Source organism: Mustela erminea, chromosome 9, assembly GCF_009829155.1.
Source record: "Mustela erminea isolate mMusErm1 chromosome 9, mMusErm1.Pri, whole genome shotgun sequence".
In the NCBI taxonomy this organism is placed as follows: domain Eukaryota; kingdom Metazoa; phylum Chordata; class Mammalia; order Carnivora; family Mustelidae; genus Mustela; species Mustela erminea.
The window spans coordinates 61484999-61512948 of record NC_045622.1 but is presented as its reverse complement, the minus strand read 5'-3'; the positions used below and the strand labels follow the sequence as shown (position 1 = coordinate 61512948).

The window sequence follows — 27950 nt, the reverse complement described above, 5'->3', positions numbered from 1 at the left end:
ATGTGTATGCACATGCTGTCTCTCAAATAAATCTTTAAAAATAATAATAATTATCATTACAGTACTGGGATTGCAATTAAAAGACATCAGACCAGGTTTAAGAATATTGCAGTAAAATTGTCATTCTCATTCATTCGAATTCCAGTTTACTTTCTTGAGTGAGAGAAAAAGTGATAAAATAAAGCTCAGAGGCTGGGAATCATGCATCTTTCATGTGTAAGCATCATCCGTCACGGAGAAGATCAGAATATTGAAAGGCTTAGAATCACTATCAGGCTATCAAAGCTCTCATCTGACCAAAAAAAAAAAAGGTAGTAAATTTAAACTCTTCCAGTCATTCTCTGTCTGACTCAAAAGATCTGGCTACAGACTCATATAATCTTTGGTAGCAATTGCCTCAACATCAAATATTGGACAAATGAGGAACTTCTTCTGTAAGAAAGAACAGGCATTATATTTCCAGACATGCGAGAAGGACAAACTTGAGTATTAACAGCAAATATCCTCTGACAGACATGTGCCGTGGTATCTATTCAGTGAATTCCACTGCATTTTAAAACTTTATCTGGGGGCGCCTGGGTGGCTCAGTGGGTTGAAACCTCTGCCTTCGGCTCAGGTCATGATCCCAGGGTCCTGGAATCGAGCCCCGCATTGGGCTTTCTGCCCCGCGGGGAGCCTGCTTCCTCTTCTCTCTCTGCCTGCCTCTCTGCCTACTTGTGATCTCTGTCTGTCAAATAAATAAATAAAATCTTTAAAAAAAAAATCTAGAAGTGATTTCACTTTTTTATTTTTATTTTTATTTTTTTCAGAGAGCAGGCACACAAGCAGAGATTGGGGCGGGGGGGAGAAGGAGAGAATCTTAAGTAGACTCTACTCTGAGGGCAGAGGCCAATGAGGGGGTCACTCTCAACAACCCTGAGATCACAACCCAAGCCAAAATCAAGAGTTGGACACTTAACGGACTGAGCTACCCAGACGCCCTGTGATTTCATCTTTAAAAGTTGCGGGCAAAAACTATAACAAGAGTATCTATATACCATTTCTAAAGATTCACCTTTTGTTAACATTTGACCCGTTTTCTTTATCATTTGTGTTTATAGACTCTGTGTGTGTATGGACATATGTATACAAAAATACATAATTCTTTTCTGAACTATTTAAGGGTAAGTTACATATTTCATATTTCCTAAGAACAGGGATATTCTCTTACGTAACTGTAGTACAGAGATCAACTTCCTATCTTACAGTGACAGAATTACTTAGTCTACAGTCTGTGTTCCCATTTTGTCCGTTGACCTAAAATGTTCTATATAGCCCTTTTCCTCCCTCAAGTACAGCATCCAGCCCAGGATCAAGTACCTCATTTACTTGTCATGTCTCTTTAACTTCTCTTAACATTCCTCACAGGCTTAATCTTTTCTAACAGACATCTTTGAAGTACATTGACCCCCTTCTCCCCTTTTTGTTCACAAAAAGTTCATGTTGTCTTTCTATGGTTTTCATGACTGAAGTTATTTATTTTCAGCTGCGTTACTGAATAGGTATTGTGTCTATCTGTCCCTCACTGGTGATGTTAATCTTTGAACACATGGTCAAAATGTTGCCCAGTTTCTCCACTAAATAATTGCTAAGGTTTTTCCTCCCCTTCCTTGCAACTAATAAGTAGTCTCTGGAGGAGAATCTCTAAGACAATGTAAACGTTCTACTCCTCATCAAATTTGTCCCCAGATTTGACATCCCCTGATGATCCTTACCTGATCCAATATTTATCAGAATGTTTGCAAAATGATTATTTTTTTAAGATTTTATTTATTTATTTGACAGACAGAGATCACAAGTAGGCAGAGAGGCAGGCAGAGAGAGAGAGAAAGAGGAGGAAGCAGGCTCCCCGCTGAACAGAGAGCCCGATGCGGGGCTCAATTCCAGGACCCTGGGATCATGACCCGAGCCCAAGGCAGAGGCCTTAACCCACTGAGCCACCCAGGCGCCCTGCAAAATGATTATTTTTCCCCTCCAGATTTTCTCTAGTTGACTCCTGGCATTCTACTATAAGTGCAAGTCCTCATTTCTCCTTCATTGACTTATTTATCTATTTATTATTACTGTGGATAATCAATTCCTATTTTTCCAATAGTTTACTTTGTACTTTGGTGCTCACATTGTCTCAGATTTGGCCAGTGGCATCCCTTCTGTGTCTTTGTGACATGTTCCTCCCTTATTACTAAAGGAATTTATTACTCTCTTACTTTCTGGATTTAAGAAATATTCTAGGCTCATCTTGTACCTACCCTGAGATAACCCTAAAATCACCCACTCTCTGAGGAGCTCGGGTAGGGAATTATCTTAGCAACCAATTATCTACACATACACTTACATACATATACACGTGCATATAAGCATGCACACACACACAATATGTGTGCATATTTTAAAATGCAGTGGAATTTACAGAGAGTGGAAATTGATAAGACAAGCTCATGATATTTCTCCAGAATTCAGAGTAAAGGGATGACTGATGATGAAGATAAAAGAAATGGAGAAGAGATTCAGAAAATCCAATATGGGGACACCTGGGTGGCTCAGTTGGTTAAGCAGCTGCCTTCGGCTCAGGTCATGATCCCAGCGTCCTGGGATCGAGTCCCACATCGGGCTCCTTGCTCAGCAGGGAGCCTGCTTCTCCCTCTGCCTCTGCCTCTGCCTGCCATTCTGTCTGCCTGTGCTCGCTCTCTCCCCCTCTCTCTCTCTGATAAAGAAATAAAAATAAAATCTTTAAAAAAAAAAAAAGAAAATCCAATATGTAAGTATGAATTCTGAAAGAAGACCAAGCAAATATATTAAGTACCAAATAACCGATAAACAGATTACCTATCTGGAAAAAAAGTTGAATTGGTATCAAATTTGCCCACAATGCCAACTATCAGAAGGCAATGATGCAATAGCCTAAGTTTGGAGAAAAAAAATTTGTGACTTCAGAATTCAGTATTTAGCCAAGCTGTGATGTATGGACATTATGAAATCATTCTAGGCATAAAGAGCTTAGAAATTGGGGCACCTTCGTGGCTCAGTGGGTTAAGGCCTCTGCCTTCTGCTCAGGTCAGGATCCCAGGGTCCTGGAATCGAGTTCCACCTCAGGCTCTCTGCTCAGCGGGGAGCCTGCTTCCTCCTCTCTCTGCCTGCCTCTCTGCCTACTTGAGATCTCTGTCTGTCAAATAAATAAATAAAATCTTTTTTAAAAAAAAGAAAAAAGAGCTTAGAAATTTTAACACCTCTAACTCCCTTCTTAGAAAAAATAAGTACTCAAAAAATATTACAGCCATTTAAGGAAAGAATGAAAATAATGAAAAGATGTGACATTTCTAAAAATGGTAGTAGTATGACAACACAGATGGAGGGTATAATGCTAAGGGAAATAAGTCAGACAGAGAAAGACAAATACCATATAATTTCACTTACATATGAAACAAACAAACAAAAAACCCCACAATGAATAAACAAACAAAAAGCAGAAACAGATCCCTAAATACAGAGAACAAACAGAGTTGCCAGGGGGAGGGGGTGGGAGGTTGGGCACAGTGGGTGAAGGAGAGGGGGAGATACAGCTCTCATTATGGAATGAAGAAGTCATGGGGATGAAAGAGACTGCAAAGGGATCTAGTTAGTGGTACTGTAATAGAATTGTATGAGGACAGATGGTAGCTACACTTGTGGTCCATATACCATAATGTATAGAATCAATTGTCAAATCACAATGCTATACACCTGAAACTACTGTAACATTCATTGTTGACTTAAAAAATGGTAGTGGGTAAATAAAACCAGTAAACCTTAGATGTCAAATAGTTGTTAATGTGGTTATAAAACCAAGCCAATGCCAAACATATTGAGTAAAATAAAAAGTACATAATGAAAAATAAAGAGTAGTATTAATTAGAGAGCCAGGGATGGAAGGAGCTAAAAGCAGTGCTGTGGGGTTTCCCGGGCCGAGCATCAAAGGCCTGAGTCCCCACTCTGCTTTTCCACAAACATCCCCAATCCCTAGAGGAAAGTTCAAGCTCTGTGGTCTATGTCAGTTATGGTATGGGACAAGGGTCTCTCCATATTTGGCCAAAGAAAACGTTCCTTCCATCTGGCCCAATGGCCCTGCGACTGAGGATGACCACAGGCACAGCTGGTAATAGTTGGTGGTTGGTAGTTGGCCAAGAGGCAACTCAGAAGCAATGTGACTTCCAGGGGATAAAAGTAACTGATAGAACTGACTGCACCTGAGAAAAGAAACTTGAGCCCAAAAAGTTCTATATAAAGAAGGAGGGGACCAGCCGAGCTGCACCATTATACAGAGGGCTGAGACCAACAGTTCTGCCCTGGTCTCCTCCTATGAGTCAGGGAGACCCGCAGCAGCTGCCCCTCTACATCACATTGGCTGGAAGCTGTGCCTATGGCTTATCAAGACCTATCTTACCTAGGGCCTACAGCCTGACACTGGGTTGAGTAGGTTAAGGACTAAAGGGTGGGCACCTTTGCATTTCTGCTGCACAGGCTTTCAGCCCTCTAACCCCATCACATTCTAATGGAACATTCACCTATTTGCCTTCCCTACCAGACCGTGAGGCTCCTGTCTCCCACCCTAAGCATGACCCTTGACATAGCCAGTGTAAGACAATTTTATCCTACAGTTTTCATTTAAAGAAGAGATTAAAAGGAAGCTATGTGATTCCCGAGACTTGCTTAGGGACACTCAGGACACAGGACCCTTATCTCAGCTGGAGGGTCTATCACAGGATGGGGGGAGGGGCAGGGATCCTCAGTACCAGTGAAGGTGGCATAGGCGTGGTGCAGCTCACTGAGGTGGCTGGCTGTGTTCTGGAACTGACGCTCCAGAGAGATGAGCTGGCGCTCAGTGCTCCTCTGTTCTTGCGTGGGGTCCATGAAGGGGCCAGATAGGGCCTTGTCAATCAGGCCTTCCAGCTCCACCAGGGCTGCGGCTATCAGCTGCTTCAGCTTGGGCACAATGGCGTGTCGCTTGCTGAGCAAGAACTCTGAGGCCTGGCTTTTCTCAAATTGAAATGCCTCCCACACATCCAGGAGCTGTGGGACAAGCAGAGCACAGTCAAGCAAAGCAGGTGTGGGGGCGGGGGGCTGGGAGGCCTGAGTGACCTCTGGAATTGCCTCCTCACCGAGATGTCCAGTGCCTCGTTCTCAGCGCTAAAGATGCTAAAGTGGTTCCGGATGAGTTCATGGAGTGACCGGATGTATTCCACTCGCTCCTCCAGCATGTTGTACTGCTCACTGGCCTCGTTCAACTGCAGGGCCCACAGCATGAGACCAGCACCCCTACACCCCTGCATACCAGCTTGGGCTCATCCCTATGAGGCAATCCCACCTGCTAGAGGCTCCAGACCCCAGCAGCCACCTTTTACCCAACTGGGATCAGGGGCACACTGGGATCCGATCCCATCTGACCCAGGTCTCTGTGAAGACAGCACAGCTCCTCACCAAATCACGACCCTGTTGACGGGGCAAGAGATCCCTAGATCTGACTGTCACAGAGAGAAGAACTCTCTCTGAAAGCAGGACCATGGCTCTCATCATGCCACAGCCTCTCCCTGACTTAGGGCCATGAGAACAGGGTGAGAGTTAGTAAGGGCAGATCACATACGTGAGCATAGTTTAAAGGCATCAAGCCCCACTGGAGCTCACCAGAGAGCTGAAGAAGAGTATGCTGAGCATGTTAGTAAGATGGGCCCCCGGATAAGCTAGGAAGGAAAGATGGGAAGAGCCTACCTTCTGGGAGCATTGTGCAATGGTATGAATGTCTGAGTTGATGGTTTGGAAGACCTCCGTGAAATCCATGAGCTCTGTTATGAGTTGCTGACTGCGGGTCCAGCACTCATTCTGCACATGGGTAAGAACGTCCTTCCTGATGCTCTCCAACTTGGATTCTGAAGACAGGAGAGGGTTAGGTGTGAGGAGTATATGAAAGAGAAGGGGTGCTGGGGAATCGCTGTGGATCCAGAGTGGGGAAGGAGTAAAGGGGAAGCCAGACAATGAATTCATTCCCTCACTCAGTGAGCATTTACTGGACTTGTGCCCAGTGTCCAGTCAGCTGCTATTCACTGGTGTGATCCACAGCTATCTGCAGCTACTAAAGGCTGTGCTGGGCACCAGGAAACCACAGTGAGTGAGTGAGACAGAAACTGTTCCCACCCTCAGAAGTTCACAATATGCTTGCAGAGACAGACGAACACACAATCACAGACCAGTGTGATAAATGCTCTGCAAGTGCTCGGGAGCCCTGAGCCTGACATAGTGAAAGGAGAGGAGGCCTGAGGAGGCTAGGAAAGGCCTCCTCTGGGAGGAAACACCAGAGGGAATGTGTCAAGCAGCTAATGCTCCAAAGAGCAAAGCCATGCCGAGCAGATGAAATAGCACATACAAAGGCACAGAAATGACATGTTCATGAAGAGCAGAATGCCCTATTGGGATGAAAGTTGCTGTTTGGGGGGCCTTAGTGGTTTTGCTCTAGTAGAAGAGGTACCAAGAAGAATGTGTAGGGGCGCCTGGGTGGCTCAGTGGATTAAAGCCTCTGCCTTTGGCTCAGGTCGTGATCCCGGGGTGCTGGGATCGAGCCCCACATAGGGCTCTCTGCTCAGTGGGGAGCCTGCTTCCCCCCTCTCTCTCTGCCTGCCTCTCTGCCTACTTGTGATCTCTGTCTGTCAAATAAATAAATAAAATCTTAAAAGAAGAAGAAGAAGAAGAATAATGTGTAATCTGCCCTTTGTTTTTAAGGATTGAAAGAAAGGAGCTCTCCTGTGGATATGGGGCCAGAAGGTAATCTTAGAGGCTGCCTTTGGTGATAGGGACAACTCCACTGTTTCCAAGGGCAGGAATAACACCAGCATGAGGTCTCACCAAATCACTGACACCACCAAGATACCACTGATTATAAGAAACACCATTACTGGGTGCCTGGGTGGCTCAGTCAGTTAAGCGTCTGATTATTGATCTCATCTCAGGTCTTGAACTCAGGATCATGAGTTCAAGCCCCACGCTGGGCAAGGAGCCTACTTACGAAAAAAGAAAAAGAAAAGAAAAGGAATAAAGAAATATGAAAAGATAGGTGCCTGGGTGGCTCTGTGGTTTAAGCCTCAGGTCATGATCTCAAGGTGCTGGGATCGAGCCCCACATTGGGCTCTCTGCTCATCAGGGAGCTTGCTTTTCCCTCTCTCTCTGCCTGCCTCTTTATCTACTTGTGCTGTCTCTGTCAAATAAATAAATAAAATCTTTTAAAGAATATGAAAAGCAGTATACCATAAAATGCAGCAAAGAATGCTTGTTTACTGCAAACCATATACAGAATCAACTACTTTGCCTGTATTAATCCGTTTAATCCTCACAGAACCCCTTTAAGGTAGATAACATTATTGTCCCTGTTTTACAGATATGCAAACTGAGCCTTAGAGGGGTTCAACAACATTATCAATATGACACAATGGCAACAAATGTACAGGACCAGATGGCTTCACAGGCAAATTCTACCAAAAATTTAAACAAGAGTTAATACCTATTCTCTTCAGAAGTATTTTAAAAAATAGAAAAGGAAGGAAAACTGCATTCATTCTATGCAGCCAGCATTACTTTGACACGAAAGCCACATAAAGACACCACTAAAAAAGGGAACTGCAGACAATATCCCTGATGAACACAGATGTAAAAATTCTCAATAACATTCTAGCAAACAGAATCCAACAGTACATTAAAATAATCATTCACCAGATTCAAGTGGGATTTATTCCTGGGCTGCAAGGATGGTTCAATATTTGCAAATCAATCAACGTGATGCATCACATTAATAAAGCATAAGAATCATGATCCTTTCAGTAGATGCAGAAAAAGCATTTGACAAAGTACAACAACCATTCATGACAAAAACCCTCAACAAAGCAGGTTTAGAGGGAACATACTTCAGCACAATAAGGGCCAGATACGAAAACCCACCACTAATGTTATCCTAAATGGGGAAAAACTAAGAGCTTTCCACTACAGTCAGAAATAAGACAGGGATGTCCACTCTCACCATTTTTATTCAGGATAGTATTGGAGAGGTGCCTGGGTGGCTCAGGTGGTTAAGCACCTGCCTTTGGCTCAGGACATGATCCCAGCATCCTGGGATCGAACCCTGTGTTGGGCTCTCTACTCAAAGTCTGCTTCTCCCTTTGCCCTCTCCCCACCCCCTCCTCAAGTTTTCTCTCTCAAATAAATAAATAAAATCTTAAAAAAAGAAGAAGATAGTATAATGGAAGTCCTAGCCACAGCAATTAGACAAAGAAATAAAAGGCGTCTGGATCAGCAAGGAAGTTAAATGTTCATTATTTGCAGATGACATGATACTATATATAGAAAACCTGAAAGACCACTAAAAAACTGCTAGAAAATAAACAAATTCAGTGAAGTTGCAGGATACAAAATAAATGTGCAGAAATCTGTTGCATTTCTCTACACCAATAATCAAACAGCAGAAAGAGAAATTAAAGAATGAATCCCATTTACAACTGCACTGAGAATAAAAAGACACGTAGGAATAGATTTAACCTAAAATGTGAAAGACCTATACTCTGAAAACTACAAAACGCTGATGAAAGAAACTGAAAAGGACACAAAGAAATGGAAAGATATCCCATACTCATGGATTGGAAGAACAAATATTGTTAAAATGTCTATACTACCCAAAGCAATCTACACATTTAATGCAATTCCTATCAAAATACCAGTAGCATTTTTCCACAGAGTTAAAACAAACAATCCTAAAATGTGTGTGGAATCACAAAAGGTCCTGAATAGCCAAAACAATCTTGAAAAATAAACAAAAAGCTGGAGGCATCACAATTCTGGACTTGAGGTTATATTACAAAGCTGTAGTGATCAAAACAGTATGGTACTGGCACAAAAATAGATACAAACTCACAATTACATGATCAATTAATCTTCAACAAAGCCAGAAAGAATATCCAATGGGGAAAAGACTGTCTCTTCAAAAAGTGGTGCTGGGAGAACTGGACAGCTACATGCAAAAGAATGAAACTGGACCACTTTCTTATACCATACACAAAAATAAATTCAAAACAGATTAAAGACCTAAATGTAAGAACTGAAACCATAAAAATCCCAGGACCCTGGGATCATGACCTGAGCCAAAGGCAGACACTTAACTGACTGAGCCACCCGGTTGCCCAAGAAACAACAAGTCTTGCAAGGATGTGGAGAAAGAGGAACCTCTTGCATTGTTGGTAGGAATGTAGCCTGGGTACAGCCACTCTGGAAAACAGTATAGAGATTCTTCAGAAAGTTAAAAATAGAACTACCCTACGATCTAGCAATTGCACTACTAGGTATTTAACCATATAATACAAAAATACTAATTCAATGGATACATGCACCCAGATGTTTACAGCAGCATTATCTACAATAGCCAAATTACGGAAACAGCCCAGGTATCCATCGACTGACCAATGGATAAAGATGGTGTGGTATGTACACACACTGGAATATTATTCAGCCATAAAAAGAATAAAATCTTGTCACTTTCAATAACATGGATGGAGCTAGAGAGTATTATGTTAAGCAAAATAAGTCAGTCTGAGAAAAACAAATACAATATGCTTTCATTCATATATAGAATTTAAGAAAAAAAATGAGCAAAGGGGAAAAAAAAGAAAGAGAGAGAGAGAGGCAAACAAAAAAACAGACTATTAACTGTAGAGGACAAACTTATGGTCACCAGAGGGGAGCAGAGTGGGGGGATGGGCGAGACAGGTGATGGAGATTAAGGAATGAGCTAGGTGTGATGAGCTCCGGGTATGGTATGGAAGTGTTGAGTCACTATATTGTACACCTGAAATTAGTATATTACACTGTATGTTCAATGACTGAAATTTAAATAAAAACTTTTTTTTTTAAGATTTTATTCATTCATCTGTCAGAGAGAGAGCAAGAGAGAGCACGCACAAGCAGGCAGAGGCAGAGAGAGAAGCAGGCTCCCTGCTGAGCAAGGAGCCTGATGTGGGACTCGATCCCACGAGCCTGGGATGATGACCTGAGCCTAAGGCAACAGCTTAACCGACTGAGCCACCCAGGTGTCCCTAAATAAAAACTTTTTAAAAAAATCACATAGTGGTAGAACAAAGATTCAAACTCAGGCAGCCTAACTCCACTCTGCTCTGTTTTATGTTTTGAGGGGTGAAAATAAACTGACTTCTCCTCTAGGATCATCTCAGTAACGGGAAAGTGAGATAGTGAGTTCAGGCACAGAGAATTAAAACACACTGGGTATGAACCTTCTGGAGCCTAGAAGGAAGTCATCAGTGGGATTTAATACCAATAACTGAGACTGAGAAAAACCAAGAGAGAGAAGGAATGGGTGGAAGGAGACCTGAGGTTGAAGAAATACACCAGGAGAGAACATATCCTTTAGCAAACTACCCCTGGGGCCTATCACTCTAGCTAGGTTGTTGGAACTGTGCTGCTTTTCAGAGCGGCAGATGGCAGAGAGGAGCTCAACAGCGACATCGTATGGTAAAATCAGAGACTGAAAAATACCAGGGCTGCTGGGGGTTAGAAATTGGAGACGGATGATGGGAAAACAGATTTGAGAGATATTTAGGAGGCAGAAGAATGGAAAGAATTTGGTGTTAGAAGTGGTGGAGGGTTAGAAGTGGTTAGGGAGAGGGCAGAGTGAAGGATGGACACTAACTCACAAGAATGAATAATGGTGTCATTCACAATTCAAGGAAGAACAGGCAGAAGAGGAACAGAGTTGGAGGATAAGTAAGCAAAACTAGATCACAAGAAGGATAAGATTAAGTGAAAAAATTAAGTGCCTGGCTGTCTCAATGCCAGAAACATTGCAAAAAATATTTCATTTACTCTTCTACTCATAACACGGAGTGACTAAATTATCAGGCCCATGTTACAAATAAACTAACTGAATGAAGCTCAGTGATCTGGGGTCACACAAACCACTGAAAAGCAAACCCAGGATTCTGAACGCCATGTTTTTCTCTATCTGTTCTTCTTGAAGAGACCAGTTGATCTGGACTAAGGACCAAGAATCTAACAAACTAGAAAGAACAGAGACTTCCTGAACAACAGTGGAGCAAAGCCTGCCCAAAATAGGGTCAGAAACAAAGTAGGCCAGTCACAGGCCCTCCCTGTTTCTGCCATGCAGCCTGAAACCCTTGTACATTTAGGTGGGATGGAGAGAGGGAAGAGTGGGGAATTTTTGTGGCCCAAAAGATGCCTAATACGCATGTTTTCATCCATTGAAGAGCAAAGTCAAGGAGGGCAAGCAGGCAAGCATTTTCAAGCAAGATCTCTCAGGCCACCCACTTCCACAAAGAAAGCAGGCCTGGAGACCACAAGTCTGACAGTACCTACTCTTTGCAGGAAGCAGACACTATTGGTTATTGGGAGCTAGGTAAGAAAACAGAACCACATTCTGTTTCCTAGAAGAACAATCAGTGGCTTCCCAATCTACCCCACTGTGAGCCTTTCGAAGACCAGCTTCTAGGCAGAGACACTTTGGCTGGTAAACAATAGCATGAGACACCCTTCTCATTGGAAGGGAGGGGAAAAACAGAGGAACAAAATGAGATCTTAAAGCAAATTTCTCAGAGACCCAGGGAGACCAACAGCTACAAGGCCTTGACCTAGTAGGGGGACAAGAGGAAAACCGAGACAAGAAGGAAACCCAAATGGGTTGAAGAGAAAACAGATGACAGAGTGGGCCCAAGCTCCACTTTCCATGTGGAACTTTGGGAAGATGCCACTGCAGAGTGCCCCTGGGCTAACACGAGATAGTCACATCAGGGTAGAAATCACAGTGTGATGCATTGTGGCAAAAGGAGGGCCAAACACAATGCTCCTGAGTCCCCCACAACTCCCAAATGGCAGGGGATACAGAAGATAATGAAGAGCTAATAACCAGTGGACCTGGATGGGTTCCTATGTAGAGGGCTGAGGGACACTGAAGCAGAACCTATAGGGCTAGCCAGCCTAAGAGGAAGGCTACATGAAGGGTTTATGAACATCCCAAGGGCCTACAAAGCCAGCAGGAGCCAATGCAGGGCCAAGTCGGCAAAGGTAGACACTCTGAGCTCCTATTAGCCAAGGGAACACACATAGTTACACCAGCTCAGGCCACAGCTGCCCTAGAAACAGCAATGTTAGGAGGAGGCCAGAGACCAGGCAGGGATGTGTTATGCCTCAGTGAGGGTTGACAGAAGCCAGCAAAGAAGAGCACAGAGCCCAGCAGCCCTCTCCAATGCCAGATGCCACCTTGCAGGGGAAGAGGAGCAGAGGGCACTTGAGAATAAAAACAACCCAGAACTGTAGAATGAATTTTTAATTGACCTAATACCCAAAATGGTCTGAATTAGACCCTAAGCACTGCTTTATATGAAAAGTGCTTACACTTTCAATTGAATCCATTCTTTCACCACCTGCAGAAGTTATAACTACAAGTAAGGCCGTAACAGTTAAAGAGAATAACTTTTTATACATGCAAATTATAGTGTCAATTTTGACTCTGTTGCATGTGGGGACAGGCACTCTTGATTACCGAGAATATCTGCAAAGAAACTGAGCTCACGAGCCTCAGGAGTAGATTAAGACTTTTCTCAGTCACATTTGGTTTGAACTACTTCCATCTCAGGAAAAAAGAAAGTGTCGGGTGATAGAAACTTGACTCCCAAAGAGTATGGAGAATGAACAGAGCCAAAACAGACGGGAGGCTATCCTCTGTAATGACGGCAACTTTAACTGCAAAGGGAAGGGCCTGGGACCTGGGCCTCTGGGAGGATCTACAAGTCCAATGAGGGGCCATTACCAAAAGTCCTCGGAGGACAGTCCAGGTCCAAGGAGAGCCACGTGGATCAGATAAGGAAGGCGGAAGGAAAGGAAAGAGGATGAGCAGCACTCACCCATCTCTGACTGTATGTGATGGCAGCCCAGCAGCATCAATCTGCCTTTTGTAACCAGCTTGTTAGGGATGTTGGAGACACGGGTCTGCCAAAGATTCAGGCAGCTCACCAGCATCACATAGTTCTTGACAGGACCACCTCTCATGGACTCCAGCTTCTGGGGCCCCCAGGCCTGCAGGAACTGGTGAATGCTTGTCATCCAACGATGTTCCCTGCAGAATTCCTTCACCTCATGCAGCATGCCCTAGGCACAGACAAGGTGCTTAGGACAGAGGTGGATGGCTATGCCAGGAATTAGTGAGCGTCTTCCCCCTCCTTAAACTCTCTTCTCACCTCCAGCAAGGCCTGTTGCATAGTCAGTGCCTGCTGGATCCGAGGATTGTTGTCCAGGTCCTCTTGCAGCTGCTTATAACTGGGGGGCAGGTACTGGCCCCGCAGCCGGTACCCACGGACCTCTAGAGCTTCGGTAATCGTGTGAGACTTCCAGGGCCACACCAATCCTATATTTGGCCCACAGAAGATGTGCACAGCATCACTGGGCTGGCCCTGGAGCTTAGGCATCGCGAATTCTGTGTTCGAATCTTCCTCTTCATCTTCTTCTAATGGGGCACAAACCATAATTGTCCATTGAGTGCCCTGCAGGGCCCCCACGGAACCTCTCTCTCCACCTGAGTGTATACATTACACACACACACACACACACACACACACACACACACACACACACAATCCCTTGCTCCTGAGTGAGTTGACGCACATGCATCTATATCACAAACACAGACCCACTGAGGGAATTTTTATTTAGGGTTCAGGTTCAGAAAACAGAATTTAGTTAGTATAAGCAATAAGGGAATTATTATAGAAAATTAAGTGGTTTGCAAACGGTTGGAAGAACTGAAAACCACTCTAGACTGAGCATCTATAGCTCTGCACTGCCTGGCAAATTGGGAGGTCAGAGCCATACTGGCAGCTACTGAAGCACACTACCTCTATTATGATCTCCTCCAGCAAAATGGATGGCATAGGCACTGCCTCTCTCCCATTCTTACCTCAGTTCTGAATTGAAGTCCATGCACATCTAAATCATGTACAACGCCTCTCTGCAAGGAGGTCTAGGAAACATAGTTTGTAGAACTCAAGCCTCTGTAGAACAGAGGAGGAGGCTGAACTTGGCAGTCCTTAGTATCTGTCTTAAGGAATATTCTCGAGCCTGGCTTCCCCTTTAACTTCTTAGAAACTGGTTAATTGCTAATTTCAGTATTTGTGTTGAAACTTTGTGTATAAGGGGGAAAAACATCGAAATGTTCAGAAATTAGATGCACAGGACTCTCTCAAATAAATAAATCTTTAAAAAACAAAAGCAAAAACTACATTTGAAAGAGCATACTTCAGAATATGCCTCAGAATGTTCAATAACAAGACATATCTATTAAAATTACTGAATTTCAAGAAAAAAAGAAAAAAAATGTTTCAGGCACCCAGGAAAAAAGGGAAATAAAATTTTGGTCCCACAAGCCCTTCCTAAGGAATCTAAATAGAGAATGAGCTTTTTTCTTTTTTTTTTAAAGATTTTATTTATTTATTTGACACACAGAGAGAGATCTCAAGTAGATCTCAACAATGAAAACAATTATCTCACATAACAAGAAGTCTTTCCAGGTAGGTATTCCCAAGGTTGGTTCAGTGGCTCAAAGATGTCACCAAGTATCAGGCTTCCTATAGTCTTCCCCTACTACTTTCTGAGTTCAGTTATAAGTAAGGGCAGATTCTCTTAGAGGGGTGTGTGTGATAGGGGAGGCTGAATCAGAAATGTTCTTTTCATCCCAAGGCTTATTGCCTCATAGTTGCAAGACAAGCTCCAGCTCCAAGCAGCCCATTCTTAGGCAAGATCAGGGGAAAGGGGAGGAGCATTGGAGGGAAACCTCTTCATGCCTGACTCTCACATTTTATCAGGAAAGGAAATCTTCCGGAAACTCCCCAGCAGACTGACTCTTATATCTCATTGTAAAAATCTAGGTCATATGGCTACCTTGAGCAGCAAGAACGGCTGGGGAGTCAAATGGCAGACATTTCTAATTTCTCACAGAAGATGGGCTCTTCTACCACAGAAGAAGGGAGAAGGGCATAGCTTACCATTATGCCTTCCACGATTCCTTTCTTCCATTTTCAAAACCTGGAAAGCAAGAGAATGACCAGCATTCTCTATAGCATAATTTCATACTGTATTATTTCCCTTCTAATAATTTATATTTAATAAAGCCTTTAATTTTAGTTCTATAAGTAACAATATATTTAAGCTAACCAGCAGTCTTTATGTTGATCGATCTCTCAGTTATTATTATTTTTTTTTGTCAGAAGCTCATTCTCAGGGTGCCTGGATGGCTCAGTGGGTTAAAGCCTCTGCCTTAGGCTCAGGTCATGATCCCAGGGTCCTGGGATGGAGCCCCACATCAGGCTCTCTACTCAGCGGGGAGCCTGCTTCCTCCTCTCTCTCTCTGCCTGCCTCTCTGCCTACTTGTGATCTCTGTCTGTCAAATAAATAAATAAAATCTTAAGAAAAAAAAAAAAAAGAATGGGGTTGGTACCACAGAAAGCCCAAGTTGGAAGCAAGAGCAAGGTATAAGGGAGCAGAAAGTTCAAAGGAGGCAGGGACAGCTAGTTTTAGGGGAGAGTCAGAGAAACTGGGAAGAAGCACAGAGCGAAGTAGAAAGAAAAGGACAAGCAGCAATTTGAGAGAAGGGGCTCTCTTCCTGACATTCTAGTTTCCATTTCTGTGAAGCGTTGTGTTGCTACAGATTTTATGTCTTTGAATTTGGCCACTTGCTGTTTTGTGAGCTCCAAAACACAAGACGAGACTGAAGAACTGTGATTCAAGGTGCCGAGACCCACGAGAGTACTCAAGCAATATGGTGCGATACAGTTGGTTCATGTGTGAGTCTGAGCAAAGGAAAGAAAAGCTAGTATGTTTCTAACTCTGCAGCTTGGTGACTGCAATATCCCAACAAAACAAAACGGAAATCACTAATAACTTACTTCATAGCCAATGTAAGAACAAAATAAAGCTTGTTTATGACAAGAAGTCTGATAGCAACTAAACCAAAGAAACATAAAAGTTAACATGGAGCTGCATTTTTAAATATCAATCCAACTGTGAAAAACCAAATAGAGACGTTTACTGTAGGTTTCTTTGAATGAGTCACTCAGACATGGTACACAGAGCAGCAAAGCTGCTTGTCAAACATACTTATAAAACTTTTCATCTTTTCAAAATTTCTTATTTATAGGGTGGCAAGAAAAATAGTCTCTCTTCTCTTTCAGTGATGAATCCACTCACTGCTACACTATTCTCCCTCTTGCTGGTCACACTGTTCATACCTCACGCTCTAAGACACTCCCCTGCCACATGCAGTTCCCTGGCAAAAAAAAAAAAAAAACCCAAAACAAACAAACAAAAAACAACAACAACAACCAGTAGTGACCGTTTCATTCTTTGCATTATATCTCTTAGCTAACTTCAACACCATCCCAACCAAAACATATATCAAAGTGTTTATGATGAAATATCAGGAAGATGCGCTCATCTTGGTAAAGTTAATGTAAAAATTTTAAGTTCCTGAACTTGACACCTGCCAGATGAGAAAAATCATTATCCAATTATAACTTCCTTGTTTTAAAGTGCAGAAAATTCCTGATAAGATGGTAAGGACATCAGATAACAATACTGATCATCTCTTTTTGGTTACAAAATGTTTCAGAATTAAGACTGTTCTCTGGAAAATGTTGCAGAATGGAGCTTCGGACTGCAGGATATGCTGCACCTGTTTTATCAGTAATAGACCGGGTCCTTTTCTAGGGACCAGAATCTAGTCAGTGTGTAAGTTTCTATCATAAGGGGCTGACTTTTCATACTTTTGAAAATATACACAGAGGCACTGAAATCATTTTGTAATTTGGTTAAAATACCATGCAAATTTTGCCTCGTTTAAGTAAAAGATTTCTGAGATAGATGTACATTTCCTTAAGACTACTAGTTGTGTTTTAATTGCTAGGTATTAACTTTTATTAAATACTACTCCAATTTTCATAGAGAACTTAAGAAAAACCCCAAATCGGAACTTTGATTCTTGTTCCTCCATGGTATTACTCTGATTTTCCATGCTGACCTTTTTTTTCCTTCAAATTTTGATTCTGAAAAATCTCAAATATGTAGACAGTTTAAAGGTACTACAAATCGCTTTACCCATCCACTTTGATTCAATAATTACTAACATTTTGTCACATTGCTTTGTTTGTTTTTCCTCCTCTTTTTCCCCTAAAACATTTGAAAGATAACAAGCATGAGGACATTTCACCCCTAAATACATCACTCCATGGTGCTCTTTCAAAAGTAGAAGGGGTGAGCAACCCTCTCAAGTCTCCTCCCTCATTGGGAGCTTTGTACTATCACCCAATAAACTTTGCTTTGCTGCCCACCAAGGGAAAAAAAAAAAGTAGAAGGGGTAACACAAAACACTCAAGTAAACATTTTCACTTTCATTAGAACTTAGAATAAAAGTTTTAAAGTTTGTATTTGTTTTACCTTTCAAAGGAAATTAGTATACCAAAATATGAATTAGTATAAAATGAGAGAATAGGGTGAAATATCTTGTTTACTTCTGTTGTTAGTATTATTAACAGTAAGAAGTTACTACCTGTAATATGTATCACTATATGCTGAGCACTATACGAGACATATGACCTCTTTTAATCCTGCGAGTTAGGTCTATTTTTGTTATTCCCATGTTATAGGTTAGTAAACGAACATGTTTGGTTCCACTGGACCATGTAAAACAAATTATCAATAGTCTCCACCAATTAACCTAGATTCACTTGAGAAAATAATGTGCCCTGATTGGTGTCATCTGTAAAAGACATGGGCTCCTTTCAATGAACCTTTTCCTCCCTTGTCACCTATTTCTTCAATTTAACTTCATGTCTTTAAATCATCTTAATGAAAACGTACTAGTTGAATCAAGGAGATAGGGGGAAGCACCGACATGTCGGATGTGACTGAATGCACATAATGATTTTATTTGTAACTGGGTTACTACCCCAAATAAAGGCAGTGTGAAGATGTATTTCCCCGCTGGTGGTTAACAAATGTGAGGACTGATAACCAGCAATAACTGGTAACCATAATGGCTCAGTAATGTTAACGGATTATCCTATATGAAATGAAAAAGAGCTGTATGAAATAAAGCTAATATTGAACAAGCAGAGTTGTTCAAGCAAGTACAAATTAACTTAGCAATCAAATTTAACAGGAAACAAAATGCCATCACTAAATTAGATGAACCAGGACAATATATTCACTCACATTCTTTCATACACCTCTCATTCCACTCAACTGCATGCACACACATACACACAAGCATGTCCATGAGTGAGCAAAGACACACCCCCACCCTCTAACCCCCACCCCCAACACCTGTGTGCACTATCCAGGTTACAGCTGCTCCATCCACACCCAAGGCTTGATTTTATGGTCATGCCCTTGACACTGTGCATGTGCCCCTCTCCCTCCTTTCACACTCGCTAACCCCTGCCTAAGCCTCCTTACTTAAATACCTTCAGAATACAAGGCGTGGCAGGGGGTCTTCAGGTCTGTAGACTGCATTACCTTCATACCAAGGCATGTAGAGAGGGCAGAAATGGAAACCAGTGAGTCTTCAGACCAGACTGAGAGCTTCTAATTACACAGAGGATAGGAGTTGGGGATTCCTACAGCCAGCCCCCTGCCTAACCCAGAATACCTTCAGGACAGAGGTCTTGACAGACTCCAAGCCCACATTTAGAATCTGGATCATAGTTTCAATACACGGCTCAGGAGATAGCTGGCCACAACTGTCAAAGACTAGCTGGGCTGAGAGAAAGGGTTTTTTCCTTGGGGGCTGTAAAGAAGGGTCAGGAGAGGTCGGGGGCTACATGTCAGTGCCCGCTGCCTGCCACCTAGCCTTGACTGCCTGCCCACCTCCACACGTGCCACCCACCACCTCACTTGTAGGATGTTGGCCACAAAGGAGGTTATCTCCTCCTCTACGATAGACACAAGGCTCTGGCAAATCATGTAGTGTATGAGGCGCGCCAACTGTCCCAGCCGCAGCAACCAGGCCTCTGCCTGCTTCAGCTTCTGCTCCAGCTGTTGGCACTGTACCCTCTGAAGGTAGACGGAGCGTTGGTCCGTCCTGATCCTCTTGCAATTTTTCACTCGCTCCTGCAGGCCTTGTTGCATGTGATACGTATCCTCGTGAACCTGTCAGCATAGAGAGTGGACAACTAACTGAAGGAGGAGGGAAGACAAACTGGCCACACACTGGCCTCTGCAAAACTCTCAGGTTGCAGAGTCTGAAACTGAGCATCTACATATACACAGGGAGGCTGCTTCTTAGTAGAGATTAGCCCCTGAAATCTTTCAGTGACCAGAAAAGATGCAAAATGGAGAACATACATTAAGAGGTCACATTGCTAATTTGATAGACCAGGCAGGTCTACTAAAAGCCCCCAGGGTAGACCTCAAATAGAAAATTTGTGCACTTGTAATCAGAGAGTTTCACAGCACACAGATTACACAGAGAAGGAGAAAGACTGGATAACTAAGGCTCAGCAATAATTCCAGGACATGGATTTCAATCACTAGGCCTGGGAGGTGTGGCCTGCTGAGTAGCATAATTCTCCTTATATGAGAGTGGAAGCTGTCTACTGAGTAGTAGAAGGCTACTGAGACCTTCCCCTGGGGATGGGGAATGTGGGATAAAAGTCGAAGAGCCTCTTTGTGGGTTCTTCTCACATCTGGGAGTTTCCTTGGCCTACACAGGCTGCTGACCGTTGCCACCTCTCTGGACAGAGGGAGACACCAGCAAGATATGTCTGGCCAGTTGGACCTACTGTCCCTGATGCTCTCCTGTCCTTTTTGATGTTTGGTAGAGCCTGTGATTAGAACTAACTGGTGTGTGTGGATTGTATTCTACTCACCCTTGAGTTCAGATCCCAGTCTTTGGAGACCAAGACATAAGGCACTTGACTAAGCTACACATTATGCACAAACACGCCCTCTGACTCAGCGAGATGTTCTCTTCCAGGCTCTAGAAATACCCTCCATACTGAGTGCTTCCCACTGCATAGCCCTTAGTCCAGCACGTCATCACTCTCTAGTTCCTCAGGTGATTCGTCCACTTCACTGTAAATTCTTCGAGGAAAAGGCCTCAGTCACATCTTATTCCATGTCTCTTTGTTTAACACAGTGCCTGGCACAGCTACTTCCAAAGTAACTGTTTATAAAAAAAAAATGTATCACTCACACTGAAAGGCCTATTGAGCACCAATTAGGATAAAACCACACAAACAACAACAACAATAATTACTACACCAGACCATAATCAGTATTCATTTTTAAAACCTCACCACTAAGGGGCAAGATCTTCAATAACTTCAAAGTTCTGAGGCAATATTTTTAAGCCTGGAATTCTGTAACTAGCCACAGTATCACTGAAAGTTTGGGAAGGAGTAAAGACATTTTTAGATATAAAAAGAGTCCAGAAATGTACCATCCACAGATTCTCTCTGAAAAACATAAACAACAGTATATTTCTGAGAAAGGAAAATGAATACAAGAGTTATAAGAAGCTTTGATGAGCAAAGACATTTGTAAAACATATTGTCAAGTCTTAATGGGATGGCTGGAAAACAAGAATGCTCACCACAATCCAGAATTAAATTCCAGGAAATCTCAACATAAGCATACCAGGAAGCGTGGAGGGTGAGGAGAGGAAGAGAGGTGAGAAAGGAAACCTGAAGAGCACTGAGGTTCTTACTGTGCTTGGGAGAAAGACGTGAATACAGATCCACACTTGACATTCATTCACTCAGAACACTCATTGTGGCATAACGTATAATGAGCACAAGATATAGTGGGGAAGGAAACAAATAATAATCCCTACCCTTTTGAAGGCGAAGGAGAAATACAATAAACATAATAAGTAATTCATATTATGTGTAAAAAGGTGATAAGGGCTACGCAAAACACACACACACACACACACACACACACACAGTGGGGAAAGAGCTCAGGGATGCTGGTGATAGTGTGGGTTTGAAAGAGACATTGTTATAAAAATGTAAGTGAAACAGCTATACCAGTTGAGCAGGTGTTTAAATGTCTTACATATGCACTCAGCTGCAAGTGAGAGAAAACCAGAAAAAGTGTGGTTCAAGCAAGTGAAAGGTTTATTTACTAATTAAATAAGAAATCCCTGGATGGCATATTGGCCCAACAGTATCAATCACAAGAAAGCTCTTTTTATGGTCCTCCTCCATCTTTAATATGACGTTTGCCCTTTCATGGTGCAATAGCTTCTCTATCACCAGAATTTCATCCAAGGGTCAGGCAATAAGATAAGAGTAAACGTCCAAAAGACATTCCAGTTGGATCTGCCTCTTTTAAAAACTTTTCACAGTGACTTTCATTTATGTTTCATTGCCCAGAACTGAATTACATGGCTTCCTCCAGCTGCAAGTCTATGAAAAGAAATAAAGTCAAGATTCTAAAACTAAGAAGGATGAATAGGCACTGAGGGTTTCCTGGGCAACCATGAGAGCAATAAAATGTCTAACATCCAAACCATTAGAGGACAACAATGGCAACCAAAATGTAAACAATCCAACAAAAGACAAGGAACCCAAGGAAGAATCAACCAGAAATCATAGGAAGTAAATAACACCAATGTGAAATAGGAAAAACAGATCCCAACAGTAATCATAATAATCAAATAATCAAATCCAATCAGTAACCATAATAATGAGATAAACCTATGGCAAGACATAGACTCTCAGACGTAATGTTTTTCAGGAAACAAAATAACAAAGGAAAGTTGACAACAAACAGGAAAAGAGATGGAGCAAATGCTTGATGCTGTTAACATCAAAGTAGAACTCTAGTAGAAAGGTAGTAAGTAACAAGAATGAAGACCTTTTCGCAGCAATAAAGTCACCAAGAAACACTGTTATGAACCTGTACGCACACACAATTTTTAAATACATATTGCAAAATGAAAGAACATCAAGGAGAATTAATAAATCTATAGTTAAAGGGGGGGCTTTTTAACATATATCTCTCAGAAACTGAAAGATAAAGTGGATAAGAAAAGTTATCAAAGGGGAAGAGAGGAAAAAAATAAAACAAGACGAAACCAGAGAGGGAGACAAACCATAACAGACTCTTAATCTCAGGAAACAAACTGAGGGTTGCTGGAGTGGAGGGGTGTGGGAGGGATGGGGGTGCTGGGTGATGGACACTGGGGAGGGTCTGTGCTATGGGGAGCGCTGTGAATTGTGTAACACTAATGAATCATAGACCTGTACCCCTGAAACAAATAGTACATTATATGTTAGTTGAATTTAAATTTTAAAAAAACAGATAAAAAAATTTTAAGTTATTGTGGCTGTAGAATATTTGCATAAAAGAATGAATGAACTTGGTCTAATATAATTTTCTTATACTGGGTTCCCCACAAATTTGGGGAAATGTGATTTATTGAAGGAATGGTCTTCAGGAAGCTTCAAAGGGAGAGCAGGAAGCAAAACAGGAAAGGGGAAATTGCCAACCAAGAGCACAGCTAAGGTTGTTCTTGGTCTCATGTGGTGAGAGAGGCAGCCTTGGAATGAAGACCCAACTATAGAGCTGTCCCATGATGAGACAAGGAACCAAAAGAAGGCAGGGGAACTGTGACATAGGAAAGAGAATAAGGAGAAGTGACCACCAAATGCAATGCAGGATTCTGGGCTGGATCCTGAAACAAGAAAAAAGCATAGAAATAAAGGACATTCTTAGAGTAACTCGCAAATTTTTAATTAGGACTGTGAGTTAGATAGCATAATTGTATCAAAATGAAATTTTCTAATTTTTGATAATTATACTAGAGTTATGGAAGAAAATGTCCTGTTCTTAGGAGAAACACATAACATATTTAAGGGTAAAGGAACTTAACATCTGCAACTTAGGGGCGCCTGGGTGGCTCAGTGGGTTAAGCCTCTGCCTTTGGCTCGGGTCGTGATCCCAGGGGCCTGGGATCGAGCCCTGCATGGGGCTCTCTGCTCAGCAGGGAGCCTGCTTCTCCTCATCTCTCTCTCTGTCTGTCTCTCTGCCTATTTGTGATCTCTCTCTCTGTCAAATAAATAAATAAAATCTTTAAAAAAAAATCTGCAACTTAAAACTCTCCAAAGGTTCAGGAAAATAATGTACACATACATAGAGAAAGAATAAGCATGAATGATAAGTGAGAAAAACAAACTACTTAGTAAAAGGTAGATGAGAGTTTATTTTACTATCCTTGCAACTCTCCTAATAAATCTGAACTTATATAAAAATAAAAAGTCATACAAGAAAGAAACAAAATGGGTTTATCCCAGTAATGCAAAGGTGGTCTAACACTGACAGTTCACCATATTAGAGTAAAAGAAAAATTCCCGTAATAATTTAAATTGAAGCAGAAAAAAAATCACTGGACAAATTTCAACTTTCATTCATGATAAAACCTCTTAGCAAATTAAGAATCGATGGAAACATCCTTAAAAATTGATAAAGGTTGCCTACCAAACTCTCATATTTTATATCATTATTTATTTAATGTTTCAAATCTATTTTAGTTATTTAGTAATGCTACAATTTAATGGGGAGCAGCATGCTTTTATTGAGCAAAGAGACAAGCTTGGTTCTGTAACAGTTCAGTCACCGGTGGGAGGATGACCCATCCTCCCCTTCCCTTCCATCAGCCCCCACTTCCGGGGTGACTGCCGGCAGGGACAAGTTCCATTCAAGCCCACACAACAGCACAGAAAAGTGGCTCTACATGTTGCCTTTGCTTGTCTTTTCACTCTGTGCTGCTTTTTAAAAAGTTGATTGTAATATAAATAAATGTCTTGATTTTTTTTATGGTTTGCATTTTTTAAAATTTTGTTTAAGAAACCACAAGATAATAAAAATGTTACATTGTCTTCTGGAAGCTTTTTGGATTTTCTTTTCATATCTTTTATCCATCTTCTTTTACATCTTCTATCGATCATGAACTAATTTTTGTATAGGGTATAGCAACTATTAGAAAACAATAACATTTAAAAATACCATTTATGATAGCAACAAAAATTTCAAATATCTAGTAATAAATCTAATGAAATATATTTAAGACCTCTATAGGAAACCTATAAAACCTTAGTAGGAGAAATTAAAGAAATCAAAATAAATGAAGAGATCCATGTTTATGAATAAGAAAGTGAAATATTATTAAGACATCAATTTCCTTCAAATTAATCTACAAATTTAAAACAAGCCAATAAAAAAAATCCCAGTAACATTATTTTGTGGAAATTAATAAGCTGATTCTAAATCTTATATGGAAATGCAAAGAACCTAGCATAGGTTGTATAATAAATGTATAATAAAAATTTGTATAATAAAAAGTTATAGGGCTTATAGTACCATATACCAAGACATACCATAAAGCTGCAATAATTAAGATATTATTTTGTAACACTGACAAAAATATATTTGCAGCAATATGGATGGAACTAGAATGTATTATGCTATGCAAAATAAGTCGGTCAGAGAAAGACAAATACCATTTGACTTCACTTATATGTGGAATTTAAGAAACAAAATAGATAAACATAGGGGAAGGGAAGGAAAAATGAAACAAGATGAAAACAGAGAGGGAGGAAGTGCCTAGGTGGCTAGGTCGTTAAGCATCTGCTGCTCCAGTAGGGTCATGATCAGACTCCCTGCTGGATGGGAAGCCTGCTCCTCCCTCTCCCACCCTCCCCCTGCTTGTATTCCCTCTTTTGCTGTGTGTGTCTCTCTCTGTGTAAAATAAATAAATAAAAATCTAAAAAAAAAAAGAAAAAAGACAGGGAGGGAGGCAAACCATATGAGACTCTTAACTCCAGGAAACAAGCTGAGGATCGCTGGAGGGGAGATGGGGAGGAGGGGTGGGGCAACCGGGTGATGGGCATTAAGGAGGGCATATAATGTAATTAACACTGGGTATTATATGCAACTGATGAATAGCTAAATTCTACCCCTGAAACTAATAACACAGTATATGTTAACTACATTGAATTTAAGTAAAAAAAATTTTTAAAAGTCAGATAAATAGATTAATGGGACAGAAAAGAGTCCAGAAACAGGCTCACACATATACAGTCATCTGATTTAAGAAAAAGACACCATGCAATTAAGTGGGGGAAAGGATAGTTTCTTCAATAAATAGGAAAAAATACACCATACATAAAAATTAATTTGAAATGTACCATAGACCTGAATATGAAAGATAAGGTAATAAAAGTTCTAGAAGAACACCAGAAAATATCTACATGACTTTGGGGTAGGCAAAGGTTTCTTAAACTAGGACTCAAAAGGCACCAACCAAAGAAGATTGATAAAATGAACTTCAAGAAAATTAAGAGCTGCTAATCAAAAGGCACCATTAAAATAGTAAAAGGGTAAGTTGAGCCACAGACTAGGAGAAAATATCTATAACACATATATTTGATATAGGACTCATATCTAGAATATATAAAGAACTGCTACGTATTAATAGGAAAAAAACAAGCAACCCAGTTAAAAATTGAGCAAGAGTTAAGACATTTCACAGAAGAAGGTACCAAAACAGCCAATAAACATACAAAAATATGCTCAACAACCTTGGAGATCACAGAAACACAAATTAAAATGATAATGAGATACCACTGTATACCAGTTTGGCTAAAATTAAAAACCCTGACAATGCCAAGTGTTAGTGAGAACTTAGGGCAACTGGAAATCTCCTATATTGCTGGGAGAATAAAAACCTGGCACAACCACTCTGGAAAACTGTTTCGTACTTCAAAACATACATATACCCTATTCTAGCAATTTCACTCCTGGACACATACTCCACAAACAAATGAGGGATTATGTCCACCAAAAGATATGTATAAGAATCAGCATTAAATGGGGCGCCTGGGTGGCTCAGTGGGTTAGGCCGCTGCCTTCGGCTCGGGTCATGATCTCAGGGTCCTGGGATCGAGTCCCGCATTGGGCTCTCTGCTCAGCAGGGGGCCTGCTTCCTTCTCTCTCTCTCTCTGCCTGCCTCTCAGTGTACTTGTAATTTCTCTCTGTCAAATAAATAAATAAAATCTTTAAAAAAAAAAAAGAATCAGCATTAATCATCATAGCAAAAACTGTAACAAACTCCAATGTCCATCAATAGGAGAATAAATAAATTGTGGTACATCCATAGAGGGAAATACTACATAACATACAAGAAAGTGAACCACCATTACTTAGAAGATTATGTATAAATCTCACTAAGATTATGTTGAGTGGGGGAAAAAAAAGCCAGACATGCTGATTCCATTTATATGAAATTCAAAATCAGACTAAATGAATCTATGGTGACAGAGATCAGAGTAGTAGTTACCTTTGTGGGGAACTGGCAGTAGAGGTACCAAGGAGCTTGCTGAGATATTGGAAATGCTCTATATCTTGATCTGAGTGATGGCAGTTACATGGATGTATATATATGCAAATATTTCAACAAACCGCACACTTAAAATTTGCTTACTGCATGTAAATTATACCTTAATTAACAAAATAAACTACTAACTATTAAAAAATTATAACGAGTTTTGTAACATTGAAACAAAGGTGGGATTTAGGAACTAGGAGGTAGAACAAGGCTGTGGAAGAGTTCGCCCCCAACTTCTGCCCTGTTAAGCTCAGTGCAATGGCAGGTCCAACTGTTACTATCTGGAGGCTGAAGGCCATTTCCCTGTAGGAAGTCCCTACAAGGGGCCTCTTCTACATTATTTCTCAAGTTCACAAAACTTGGGTGGGTCCCTTCTCTCAGAACTAGACAACCTGCAGATGGTGATCAGCCAGAGAACTGTGTAAATATCCAGCCCCACCTGACAGACAACAAACTATAGTGACAGAATCACACGGCAGGGCCTCCAGGAACCCAAGCAGGGGGCATGTACCACAGATGCAGAGTAGGCATAATCAGGAAGGACACTAGATGCTTCTACCAGCCTCAGGGGCCTGCCAAAGGTTCAAGATAGGTTCTAAGATAAGACCAGCGGCATAAAAGATCCAGATTCCAACTTTCAGGTTCCCTAATGCCCGTGACACAAACAACTGAAGAACAATTATTGTTACGTTCCTTCTCCTCCCTGCTCAAGGCCATGACCAACCCTTAGGGAAAAGGCTGAGTCCAAGCCTCTGCCCATCTATAATCAATCCACTTGCCCCACAACAGAGACTGCTGTTGCTGCACACGACCCTGGCTGTGAGCCAACTGCAGCATCCAGGCCATACGGGGGATCCCAGGAGAAGCTTAAGCCAGGAGGACACTGGAACTCTGGCAAGCCACCTTCGAGAAAAGGCTCATGATAAGCTGGAGCCTCTTACCAGTTGCAGGATGGATGTGCACAGGTGCAGGCAGCGACAAAGCAGCCGCAGAGCCTTGTGATTCTCCTTGGCTAGAGCCTGTTGCAGGTCCAGCAGCTCGTAGCATCGATCTTGGTCTTGGGGGAGCCAGGGTACAGAGCGAAGCTCCTGCAGAAGCCTGGGATCAAGGGCTAAACTGGTCAGAGTCGGCATCTCGGCTCTCTTTCCTTGAACACCTTTGACCTCTTTCTAGCCCAGCTCACCTCAGAATAAGCAAAGGTCTAGAAAGACTATACTATTCCTGGTGACCTCCAGGGACAGCTTCCTCTAGAGAGCTCTTTGGAAGAATTCAAGCGGAGGAAGTTGCTGGCTGGGGAATTCTTTGGGAAAGGCTTGGGGTGTGGGCAAATGCTTATACTAAGCGACCTTTCTGCTAGGAGACAATCAAATGATCCCAAGGTCTGATTTAGGAGGAGAGACTACAGAGGCTTCTTCCTTGGAATAGGGAAAGCTAAGGGCCC

At 41.7% G+C, this 27950-nt stretch overlaps 1 protein-coding gene across 7 annotated transcripts in view; it reads right to left on the bottom strand.

Moving 5' to 3' along the window:
* Positions 1–27950, bottom strand: part of DNHD1 (dynein heavy chain domain 1) — a 76595-nt gene that overhangs the window by 35333 nt on the left and 13312 nt on the right. For 5 of the 7 annotated variants that reach the window (XM_032358905.1, XM_032358906.1, XM_032358910.1 and 2 more), the window contains 9 exons: positions 27451–27607; positions 19012–19266; positions 18767–18904; positions 18582–18633; positions 13308–13573; positions 12975–13218; positions 5782–5939; positions 5175–5300; positions 4809–5085 (listed from right to left, as the gene is read on the bottom strand). In XM_032358905.1, the coding sequence (XP_032214796.1) occupies positions 4809–5085; positions 5175–5300; positions 5782–5939; positions 12975–13218; positions 13308–13573; positions 18582–18633; positions 18767–18904; positions 19012–19266; positions 27451–27607 (1673 nt within the window). Of the gene's footprint in view, positions 1–4808; positions 5086–5174; positions 5301–5781; positions 5940–12974; positions 13219–13307; positions 13574–14023; positions 14111–18581; positions 18634–18766; positions 18905–19011; positions 19267–20414; positions 20505–27450; positions 27608–27950 lie in introns of those variants that run through there. The other 2 variants (XM_032358908.1, XM_032358909.1) reach the window with 2 other exon arrangements.